Here is a 12,342-nt window from a genome sequence, read left to right as displayed (position 1 = left end):
GTGCGCTGATATTCAATCTCGTTTGAATTCTCACAGCTTTGGCACTGATTTTTGGGTTCTTAAATCCATATCTACTTGTCAGCCTGGTAACTTTGTACCCACATCGAATTGGATAATACCCGCAAACCTTGAGTTGGCTGACCCAGAATTCTATAAGCCAGCCAAGGTTGACATTCTCCTAGGCGCTGAACTTTTTTACAAGTTATTATGCGTTGGGCAAATCGAGCTCAATTCCTGTCTTCCATTGTTGCAAAAGACATTGCTGGGATGGGTTGTTGCTGGAAGATATACAGGGCAAATACCTCCTCAACAATTCAGCGTTAACGTTGTCGCTCAAGTTAATGATTGTTCTCTCGACACCTTAATTCAACGCTTTTGGGAACTCGATCGGAGCCCAAATGAGTCGAAGGCTGTGCGCCAGACAGCTGAACAAAAGGCCCGTGAAGCTCACTTCACCAAATCAGTACAGCGCCTGTCTACAGGACGTTTTCAAGTCGAACTTCCGTTCAAATCCGATCCCGCTGTACTAGGGCTTTCCTTTCAAACTGCTGAAAGACGATTTTTGCAACTTGAGCGTAAACTCACAAAAGATAAAACTCTCCATGATATGCACCACGATTTCATGAGAGAGTATAGTGATCTTGGGCATATGTCAGCCCTTGAATCTCCTCCTCCAGGGCAGCACTATTATATTCCTAATCAATGTGTCCTGAGGCCTGAAAGTCCCACAACCAAATTGGGTGTGGTGTTTGACGCTTTTAGTGAGACGTCAACGGCTCTATCATTAAACGATACGTTAATGGCTGGGATGACTAAACAGAGGGAGCGTTATTCAACATTTGTAAATTTTCGGTTGAATAAATACGCAATTACTGCCGACATCTCCAAGATGTACAGGCAAATAAACGTGTCTGAAAAAGACAAAAATTACCAGCTCATTCTCTGGCGAGAAAGCGCCTCTCAAGAGCTGCAGTCCTTTAAGTTGAACACTGTAACATACTGGACTGCATCAGCGCCATTTTTAGCTGTGCGCTCGTTGTTTGAATTGGCAAATATTTATGCTCGATGTCACCATGTCGCGTTAAATGTCATTAAAAATTGTTTTTATGTTGACGACCTGCTGGCTCCTCATAATGATGTATTTCGTTATCATCTGCATGAGGATAGCTTTACTTCGTTGAAGCCGACAAAGCGGAATGTATTATCTCGTTTGTCTGAACAACTTGGACCTTTGTGCCCCATCGTCACAGCGGCCAAAACTCTGTGGCAAGAGCTGTGGCGATTTAAGATGTTAGTTGGGCTGCTAAAGCAACATATTTGGGTGATAAATACTCGTAGGTTTTGCTCAGCAGTTTTACATAACTGCCTTCGATGCAAGCCCAAGTTAGTTGAGCAAATAATGAGAAATTTGCCAGGTGATCGCCTTCGAGAAGGTAGACCTTTCAGGGTTTGTGGACTCGAACTTTGCGGCCCATTCCATGGTAGCTATCGCATACGCGGAAGACCGCCCGTTACAAATTACGTAGCGGTATTCGTTTGTTTTGCCTCGAAGGCCGTTCACCTCGAACTGGTAGCTAATTTATCCACTGATACTGTCCTTAACGTCTTTACAAGGTTCATCGGGAAGCGCGGCCTGCCGGAAATGGTCTTCAGCGACAACATAACGAACTTCGCGGGAACAAGCAGCTTGCTGAGGGACATGCCATCGGCTTTCGAGCGGAGAAAGGACGCCCTTCCCCGACCTCCTCACATAGGAGGATTGTTGGAGGCAGCGGTGCTGCTAGGCGACCAGTCCACGATGTTGGCGGTGCTCCGTGTGGATTTGAAAGACCGGGAGTCCTTCAAAGGGGCCGGAATGTTGGAGCACCCTACTTAGCTTCTAAGCCTTTTCTTTGCGCTCTCTATCGCGCCCTTTACTGCGCTCTCTGTGGCGCTCTCTTTGTGCATTACTTTTCTTATGCCGGCCCGCTGACTTGTAGCGGCAGCAGGCAAATGACTTGCTAAGTAACACTCGCACGTTGAACCTCGTTGTACAATTTTCCAAGCCATTAAAAGCAATATTAATAATCGAAGAATACCGCGTCTCATTTAATAACTAGTCAAATATCGTTTGTTGCAATCGCTAAAAAGCTAGCGATTTTTCATTAATCATATTTGTATTTTTAATTTCAAATCTTAATATATATATAATATGTTAATACATATATATTGTTTTTGAATAAATCGACAGAACTACTTGTTGATTTAAATAAATAAATAAATAAATAAATGTGGTCAAGGTTACAATATTCTTGCATAAATTGAACGTATTGTGAACGTAGTGGTGGATTGCGCTGTAGACGAAGCACCACAGCTAAAAAGCGTGACACTGCACCTTGCAGTGTATCCGAAAACTCTGGGTTTTCCCGTTTGAATGGCAGCTCTACTATGTACCTTCCATTGGCGTCACGAGTGTGTGTTTTGAGAAAGTGTTCCTCAACCTTTTCCATGTCTGGATCCTGATTCATCTTGTGATATACATCCTCTAACTCCCAAAAGCGCTGGAGCGAGGCGTCGATATTCACAGCAATATGAAGCGTAGCAGTAGTTGTTGATGAATGCATAAATACAGCTGATGTTATGACCCATCCAAATGTTGTAGAAATGGCAATTACATTACCATGGTTGTCAAATCTTTTCTGACCAGTAAAGGTGCTCCAAACGTAGTCGTTGCCCAAGAGAATGTCTACTGGGGCCATAGCATTGTAGTCAGGATCCGCTATTTGTATACCATCGAACATCTTGAGTGTCGATGTCGAATCAATGTGATGCCTATCCAATGGGGACGTTATTTTGCCCAGCACGTGCACTGTGACATCTAGGGTGTATTGTGAGACTCGGGACTTCACGTGTATAGTGCAGCCTCGAGTGGCCTCAGCTTTGATCGTTGAGATCCCAGAAACCAAAATGCGTGATGATGTGCGTGTAATTCCAAGAGTCTGGATGCAACGCTCCGATATGTATGACAGCTCCGATCCAGTGTCTAGTAAGATGCGACAGATTGTGTACGACCCCTGTGCATTTTGAACGTACACTAAAGATGTCAGCAGTGTTCCTTTACGCAGCCCTTGTGACTGTGTAGTAGTTGCAGAAGCGCCATGAGCGCATGTTGCCTTGATCATGCCCTGCGTGCGGGCTATGTGACTTGTGGTCGCCAATGTAGTTTGGTGACGACCAGAACACTGTTTACAAGTGTACTTTGATTCACACTCACGTGACAAGTGTTCAGGCCCGTCGCTGCTCAACAGTTAAGCCAAGAAACTGTGGACAGGTGTGCAGCATATGTTCCTTTGAGTTGCATTTAAAGCAAGTGTTTGGTTGTACAGCAACCAGTGTGCGTGACATAAGCTGTGGTCTGTCACCTTGTGCAGACTTCGACGCAGGCACAGTTTCACGTTGACTTAGCTCAAATTCTTCACAACGTGCATCCAGAAATTTGAAGAACTCATCAATAGCTGCATCCAGACCCCGTATGATTTCATTAGCACCGTCTAACAGACGCAGAATGAATACATCACTTTTGGTAGTTGTAGACAAACCAAAAAATACATCCAGCAAAGAGTTTACAATATGCCGTGGGCGATTGTATCGTTCAATTAGGCGTGCCCAAGCAGTGTCATAGGCAGCATCCGTGATCGATATATGACGTATTATGTTAGCAGCATCACCAGTTAAAACTGACTTTAAGTAGTGGAACTTCTGCGTTTTTGTCAAATTTTGTCTATTGTGAATTGAGCTTTCGTATATGTCCTTGAAAGCCGGCCACTCTGTGTAGTCACCAGCAAATTCTTTTATTTTGATTTTCGGCAATTCGTTTTGCGCTATCGGCGCCGTCTCGGTGGCCGTTTTTGTTGTTGCAGTTTCGTGTACTGCCAAGCGTTCAAATAACTGTTCTTGTTGTTGAAGCAAACGGTAAATAGCATCGCTGTTCGTAGCGACGCCCGACATTGCAGCGCCAACGTCTTCCGCAACGTCGCTGCTTTCTGTTCTTTCGCACACTTTCAAGGTCGGTTTTGGCTGCAACGAGCGCTCATGCGATGCTAGCAGAGCATACGCCTTCAAAAACCTTGCCTCGTGTACTTCGTTGGATCCACAAACCCATCAACATCTTCGCGGATGAACATGCTGTCTCCTAATCTCTCGAACTCAAGCCAAGCTGTATTGAGTCGATCCCTTAGGCTTATGACAACATCCAGAGTACTTCCTTCGTGAAGTTTCTCCGATGAGCTTAGTATGCGTGTGATACTTGCCTTAACCTGGCACGGCCAGCCATCAATGTCTTTAACTCTTCCATGGTGAACAATTATCAAATGAGCACTAGTACACTACAGATCCGGCTCGAAGGACCAAATTATGATTGTGAATGAATAATACGAAAATGGCAATGCCTTTAAATTGTCACTTATGTTTATTATCAGTTTGTGTTAATAGTGGACTGTATTTATCTTGCGCTGTGTGCGTTCGATCGGATCGGCGGTCATGATAATACTCACGCGTGAAGCGAAAAGGCGAATGTACGGCGAATGCACGCCTGTGTTAATGAACATTTTAAGTCTGGCTGTTACATTTAAATATAAGTAGGTAGTGCTGCAAAGCGTTCCTCAACAAATCGTTTGATGTCAACCTACAACGCAAGTTTAACTGGTCCTTCATAATCGCCAACGTGCAGTCAGCGATAATTAGTGCTGATTTCCTCACGCATAACGGCTTATTAATCGATCTGAAAGGCAAACGCCTCATCGATCACGCTGCGACTTCGATCTGCTACTGCAATGTGGGGTTGTTCGACCTTCAAGTAGTCAATGGGCTAGTCCAATCCACCTGGTTCCTAAGAAACACAAGGGTTGGCGTACCACAGGTACGTACCACAGACCTGCAAAATGCAGCTCAAGCCTTCCAACGTCAAATGGGCAACTTAATCCGCGGACTTTCTTTTGTCGGCTGTTCCATTGACGACATAATCGTCTACTCCAGTTCCCAAAAAGAGCATCTGCAACATCTTTCAACAACGTTTGAAATACTATGCAAAAACCGTCTAAGCATCAACCCACAGAAAAGCCAATTTGGTAAAAGTGAGGTTAATTTCCTGGGCTTCACAGTTACTCCTCAAGGTTTAAAGCCACCTGCCGAGCGCACCTAGGCAATCAGCGACTTTCCGAAGCCCAAATCAATTATGGAGTTGCGAAGGTTTCTCGGAATGGTCAACTACTATCGACGGCTAATTCCCCATGCAGCCGAAACACAAACTCCGCTTACTGAGTATCTTAAAGGCGCAACGAAGAACGACAAGCGTGAAATAACCTGGACGACTGAGGCAAACAAAGCTTTTGAAAATTGTAAACAAGGAATAAGCAGTGTAGTGCGAACAGCATTCCTCGCACCGTCAGCTCAACTATCCTTAAAAACTGATGCATCGGAAACTGCAATTGGCGCCGCTCTCGAGCAACTGGATGGTGATGTCTGGCGTCCTGTCAGTTTCTTCTCGCGAAAGCTAAGTCCAGCGGAAAAGAACTACAGCACTTATGATCGTGAACTACTGGCCATCTTCGCTGCCATAATTTTTTTCAAGCACATTCTTGAGGGTCGGCCTTTTATCACCCAGAATGATCATAAACCACTAGTTTATGCGTTTGCACAAAAGGCCACCAAAGCATCGCCAGCCTGACTTCATTTCGCAGTTCTCGACAGAAATCGTCCACACGCCTGGAACAGACAATGCTGTTGCCAACGCACTCTCACGCATTAACGCGACTAACATGCCGAGCAGTTTTGATGCGCAGACTATCTATGACGCCCAGCAAACTGATGGAGAAATTTCTCAGCTGGCATCAAGCACATCTCTCAGTCTCCAAACACTTCGTATTGAGCAGTTCGACATTTTGTGCGATACATCAACTGGACGAACAAGACCATACCTACCAGCCAGTATTCGTCGCTAGCTTTTGACTCAGTGCACGGATTGGCGCACCCTAGTGGTCGCACAACTGCAAAAATGCTTAAACATCGATTTGTCTGGCCAGGCATAAATCGGGACGCCTTCGCCTGGTCAAGACAATGCGTTCCGTGCCAAAATGCAAAAATTCATCGACATACACGCGGCGCTATTGACAAAATTGAAGTCACTGATAACCACTTCGAGCACATTCATTTGGATTTGATAGAGCTACCTCGTGTCAACGAACTACGCTACTGCCTCACTATCATCGGTCGGTTCCGCAGATGGCCCCTCGCTGTTCCCCTACCAAATTTGTCAGCGGAGACTGTCGTCTCAGCTTTATACAAGCAATGCATTTGCCTTTTCGACACCCCTCTCACCATAACCACAGACCAGGGCACACAATTCAAGTCGGCCTTATTTGATGAGTTATCAAAACTCATAGGAGCTGACAGAATTCGAACTACAACTTACCATCCACAATCCAACGGCATGGTTGAGAGATGGCATCGCACACTCAAGGCAGCGTTAATGTGTAATTCACAAATTGCTTGGCCAGAGCTGCTTCCTACAGTTTTGCGAGGATTACGTACAGCCTTCAAAGCTGACCTACAATCTTCGCCTGCGGAAATGCTCTTCGGCACGACACTTCGCCTTCCCAATGACTTTTTTGTGCAGACAAATGTAATAGATCCCGTTGATCAACACCACTTCACTGAAAGGCTTCGCCAGCTAATCCGTGCAGTGAGGCCAACTCAAACAGCGCATCACACCAGACCACAAATATTCTGCTTAAAAGAATTGAAAACATGTACTCCCGTTTTAAAACTGGTGGCGTCTGTCAAGAAGCGTCTCGAGCAATCATACACTGGCCCATACAAAATTGTCCGCCGCATTGATGACAAGGTCTACGTCATTACCATAAACGGTGCAGTCAAAGCAATTTCGGTCGACCTACTCAAGCCTGCATTCCTCGCTAACCTCGACCCCACAAACGACGAAGCTACGCCATCTTGTCCAGCACCAGACCTGGATGCATCTCAATGTTGTCACCAGCAATGTCGCCTTCACAGCCACACGAGCATATCCCGTTACCTTCTCCTACCGACGAAGTCACTGAGGAGGGAGTAGATGTGGCGACTCGGTCTCAGCGGACACAGCTCGGTCTGGCAGCACCGCATCGTCGAAAACAGGCGCTGGTGCCCAGAGATGTATTTTAGCGGTCATCGCGTGGTCAGTCTGGTTCCGGCAGCTGCACTACAAACACACACTGTACATCTAATGTATCAGCACTTTGTGCAATAAATATAATTAGTTAAAGTACCTGGTTTCTACACATCTTATAATTTATTGAGATCAATTAGAACAAATCATATACAAACATACATATGTACATCTGCCCGCAACGCGAAGCAAAATATGCGTAGGTCCGCTTTCAGTTTCTGCTTTACTATCGCTTACGCAGTCGTTGCCTAGCGACGGTAACTGTAAACTGTAATTGATCAAAACGAAAGAAGAAGCGCGAGCCAATGACTTGCAGTTGTTGTTGTTTTTCGTTTTATAAATTTGATAAAATTTGATTCGGTACGTAGAGAACCGCACACATAGACACGAACTGTTGCTTGTTCTCTGTGTGAGTGTGTGTATATGATGTCCCCAAATATTTGATATTTTCGTTCTTTGTAATTTGTTGTTGCTGCATAAAGTTACTAATGAAAACACTAATGCCAAATGTCAAGGGCGTAGTCAGCTTTTACCAAAGTGGGGGACAAAAAATCAAAATTTTGATAAATAGTGCACGATGCATTTAAAAAATAACTTATACATATGATCAATGAAAAAACTTCAACAAATCAAACTCAGGTCAATTTTAAGGCGAAATAGTGCGTCATAATATTGAACGTGTGGTCGAATTTATGTGGAAAATTTTTTTTAAGGGGGGGATGGTTGCAACGGCCCCACCCCCCCCCCCCTGCCCACGCCCCTGCCTACACCCTTGCCAAGTGTACTGTGTCAGATCTGTCAGTGCAAGACGAATGAACATACATACATGCATTGATGTGTACATGTACATAAAAGTGTACATATGTATGTTGTAACGACGCGTGGCTGCCTGCTGCGCAACGCGTCGCCACAATAAGTAGTAATAAGTAGTTTAAGTAGTTGTAAGCCCATGAAGTTCAAGTAGTTTAAGCTTATGAAATGTAAGTAGTTTTGGGGAGTTCTGTTTTAGATATAGTCGAACGCGCACTGAAGCGCACCTTCCTGTTTTTTGAAGTTAATTAAACACGTGGAAACATATTCACTTGGCATACCGCCCTCCTTTTATTTGTGGACACCTTGGCACTTTGGGGTGCCTAATATTTATTTACAGCATAAACTCTGGCCGACGAGCATACCCGCGGCAGAGTAATAACCTTACAGGGGCGCCCGAGCAGGGACCCCAAAGAAGATTGAGGTTATATCCGACCAAGTAGGGAGAAGTGAGAGTGGACTTACGATGTTACGAACGAGCTGGATACGTGTGCTGTGGTAGGAAGAGCTCAGCGCGGTGCTGCGCGAGTTCGAACTCGAAGAGACCGGCAACGTGGAGGCGTTGCGGTCGCGGCTGTCCACGTTCGTGAAGTCGGCCAAAGAAGAGTACCGACCTGGAGGAACTAGCGGCATATCACGAAAGCATGTCATCGCGTACCGCGGCGGCAGGCCAGTTGAGCCCCGGTGCCTGGCGGGCAGGTGGAAGTCCTCAAACAAGAGGACGTACGGGAAGGTCTACTCGTCACGATAGAGGCAAATACGACACCAACCGTGGTCCCAATGCGAGCCGCATCGCTGACTCCAGCGCGGGCGACATCGCCAACTCCAGCGTCAGTGCCGACCATATCGGTAGCGGTCGCGGCCCCGCCTGCAGCGCCCGCAGCCAAGACCACGGCAACCGCAGCGGCACCCTCAGCGACTCCAGGGCCCTCCACGGCAGATCTGTCCCAGACCATTGCCGATTCGTTGGCGCGGTACACCCACCGATTGGCCCAGACCATGGAGTATGGTCTCCAGTCCACCCACCGGTTGGCCCAGACCGTGGAGGAAGGTTTCCAGAAACTGTCGAGCCAGACCTGCGCTCCCACCACGTCTGCTGCTCCTGCTGGTGGTGCACCTGACGATGATAACCCAACAGCACCGACTCCAGCGCCACCAATCGCGAATGCGCTGGCGCTGGCAGAGCAGCATGCGCCAACACCAGCCAAACGAGACAGACGAGCCGCGTTGCATACACAGGTAGCACAGTGGGGCGTCCGATTTGACGGCAGCGGGGACCCAAGAACGTTCCTTCGGGACCTGGAAGATAAGGCAGATATGAGCAACGTGCGAGAGCGATGCGAAGGCTGATGCGCGGCGCGGAGATGGCTGCAGAGGAGCAGCTGAGACTCGTCCACGCCAACGGGCTACCAGAAGTACGCGCCAACCTCCGCCTGGCAGGCGAAGAAGTGAGCTCGCTCGATGGGTACGTACAGGCGGCACATGGCATGTACCAAGCAGTCTTGGCACGGGCACAGGCGGCCGGCAATGATGAGACGAACGCCACACACCCTGCGCCGACCCCACAGCCGGTGGCAGCAGCCCCCGCGGACACGCAGAGACGAGAAGTGGTGGTGTGCAAGTGCTGCGGAATGGCAGGGCATAACGTGGATACTTGCCTTAATACTCAGCGGCTCTATTTCTGGGACTGTGGAAAGTTGGGCGTGCGCGCGAGCGAATGCTGCCGGCACACTCCGGGAAACGCCAGGGGGGCTCGCCCCATACCAACAGCCGGCGAGCCCACGCAGGCAAATTCCAACTAACAACAACACGCAGGTTAGCGGCCGCGCTACCAGTAGACTGTGACGGTTTACTAGTAGAGGCGGTCGTGGACACCGGAGCGACACGCAGCTTCATGAGTCCGAGGCTGGCGCAACGCCTGCGGGCGGACGGAGAAAACGTACGGTCCGTGAGCGTGACTGTGTCCATGGCTGACGGGACACAGAAGACGGTCCGTGAAGAGACGAAGGCAACGATCGCGATGGGCGACAGTCGCGTAGTACTGCCGCTGCTCACACTCCCCGGATGCGTAGACGAGCTCATACTGGGATTAGATTACGTCCATATGGCCAACGGGGCGGTGACTGTGGGCGGCCAAACTGTAAATCTGCGAGCGGACGATCAACGGCCACGCAGGCGGCGGAGGCAGAACCGCATGGCCCGGCATGCACCTTTGGTGACAAACGCGCAGGCGGGGCTCACTATAGCTTCCCACCTAACGGAGCAGCAGGCCCAGACGGTTACCAGGTTCCTCGAGGGGGAATTGGCGAGCTTCGAGAGTGTCACAGGAGTCTCGTCGGCGGCGGTGCACACAATCCGGATGAAAGACGAGCGTCCCATCAAGCAGCGGTATTACCCCGGAATCCGGCCATGCAAGCAGTGATCAATCAAGAAGTCGACGAATTGCTGGCAAAGGGCTGCATCGAGCGCTCCGACAGTGCCCACAGCGCACCCATCGTGTTGGTGCGAAAGAATACAGGCACCTGGAGGATGTGCATCGACTATCGACAGCTGAACGAACGCTCAGAACCAGATGCGTACCCAATTCCGCGGATCCAGCACATTTTGGAGCAGCTGCGCCAGCCCAAATACATAAGCAGCATCGATTTGCGGAATGGATACTGGCAGATTCCAATGGAGCGCGAAAGCCAGCGATACACAGCGTTCACGGTGCCAGGACGCGGGCTGTTCCAGTGGCGAGTGATGCCGTTTGGCCTGCACTCGGCTCACGCGACATTTCAGAGGGCGTTGGACAGCGTCATCGCGTTGTCCAGGGAACCGCGCGAGGTGGCAGGTCGCGCACGCGTGGAGCCAGAGGTGACGCCAACCTGCACATGGTTACAGCGACTGTCGACAGCGGTGTTGGAGAACTCCAGCAAATATCCCGATTACGCCATACAGAATGAAAGGTTATAGAGACGCATAGCCCACGTGCTGGGAGAAGATGAGGTGTCGCCATGGAGACTATGCGTGGCCACGCCTTTACGTCAGGAGGTGCTGAGAGAATGCCACGATGACGCTACGTCGGGCCATATGGGAGTACGTCGAAATTAGCGCGACTCGCACACCGATACCACTGGCCTGGGCTGTATCGTGAGGTCGCGAAGTATGTACGCCAGTGCCTGTTGTGCCAACGCTATAAAGCCCAGCAACAGCTGACAGCAGGCAAGATGCATTTCAAACCAGCGGAGGCAGCGTGGGACGTCGTATGCGCCGATTTGGTAGGGCCGCTGAAGCGGTCTAAACGGGGCAACGCGTACCTACTGGTCCTTGTGGATAAGTTCAGCAAGTGGGCAGAACTGGTCCCCATCCGCAAGGCAACAGCGTCGGCAGTGAAGCTGGCCCTACGAGAGCGGATACTGGCGCGGTTTGGGCCGCTGCGAAAACTCATTACAGACAATGGAGCCCAGTTTACAAGTCCCGCGCTTAAACAGTTCCTAGCTGAGGCAGGCATATAGCAACAACTGACGGCACCATATACACCTCAGGAGAATCCCACGGAGCGGACCAATAGAACGGTCAAAACCCTGATCGCTCAGCTGGCAGACGGGCAACACAACACGTGGGACGAACAACTGCCGGAAGCACAATTGGCCATTAATACAGCACTTTCAGACGCAACAGGCTACTCACCTGCTTTCATCCTATTTAGGAAAGAACACACTGTACGGAGAAGACCCGGACGCCCCAGAGGCAACATGAGGTAGCCCAGAAACGCACGCGACGCTACTACAGTTTGTTGCCCGCATAGCAAGAAGAAACCAAGGGGTGGCCAGCGAGGATCAGGCACGCCAGTACAATCTGCGGAGACGCGAGTGGCGACCCAAACTAGGCGACGAGGTGCTCGTGCGACAACATCACCTGTCCAACGCAGCCGAGCAGTTTGCGGCCAAACTGGCGCCTCGCTTCGATGGAGCATTCACGGTGCGAGCATTCATATCCCCAGTTATAGTGCGTGTGCGACCAGTAGCGGGCGGCAGAGGTAGAACGGCACATGTGCGAGATCTAAAAGCGATGAACGCAGAAGACAGCGAAGCCCACGAAGGCAGCGACGACAGAGGCAGCGTTAGTATGGCCACCAGGGCCACGCCACCGACAGCTTCACAGCAGCCACAGCAGTCCATTGCTCAGCGACCACAACAGCAGCCACAGCAGTCCATTGCTCAGCGACCACAACAGCAGCCGCAGCACCAATCTCCGCAGCCACAACGTCAGTCCGGGCCACAACATCGGCCGCATCAACGAGCACAACAGCAGACACGACAGCAGCAACAGCAACCAGGCCCCTAGCAGCC

The 12,342-nt window shown here is 49.6% G+C and overlaps 1 protein-coding gene across 1 annotated transcript; it reads left to right on the top strand.

The window, feature by feature from the left end:
* The first annotated feature begins 8,788 nt into the window (after window positions 1–8,788).
* On the top strand, window positions 8,789–9,358 carry LOC115628196 (testis-specific gene A8 protein-like). Its single transcript, XM_030524190.1, has one exon. It carries the CDS (start codon window positions 8,789–8,791, stop codon window positions 9,356–9,358), a length of 570 nt encoding a protein of 189 aa, XP_030380050.1.
* The last annotated feature ends 2,984 nt before the right edge of the window (window positions 9,359–12,342 follow it).

This window comes from Scaptodrosophila lebanonensis, unplaced genomic scaffold (assembly GCF_003285725.1).
Source record: "Scaptodrosophila lebanonensis strain 11010-0011.00,11010-0021.00 unplaced genomic scaffold, SlebRS2 tig00000112-arrow-arrow-pilon, whole genome shotgun sequence".
In the NCBI taxonomy this organism is placed as follows: Eukaryota; Metazoa; Arthropoda; class Insecta; order Diptera; family Drosophilidae; genus Scaptodrosophila; species Scaptodrosophila lebanonensis.
Note: the sequence above shows the minus strand (reverse complement) of the source record. Positions and strands in the feature narration are given on the sequence as shown.

Excerpts from the sequence above, each read along its gene's own strand:
- LOC115628196 (XM_030524190.1), top strand. The coding sequence starts at position 8,789 with ATGCGAGCCGCATCGCTGACTCCAGCGCGGGCGACATCGCCAACTCCA.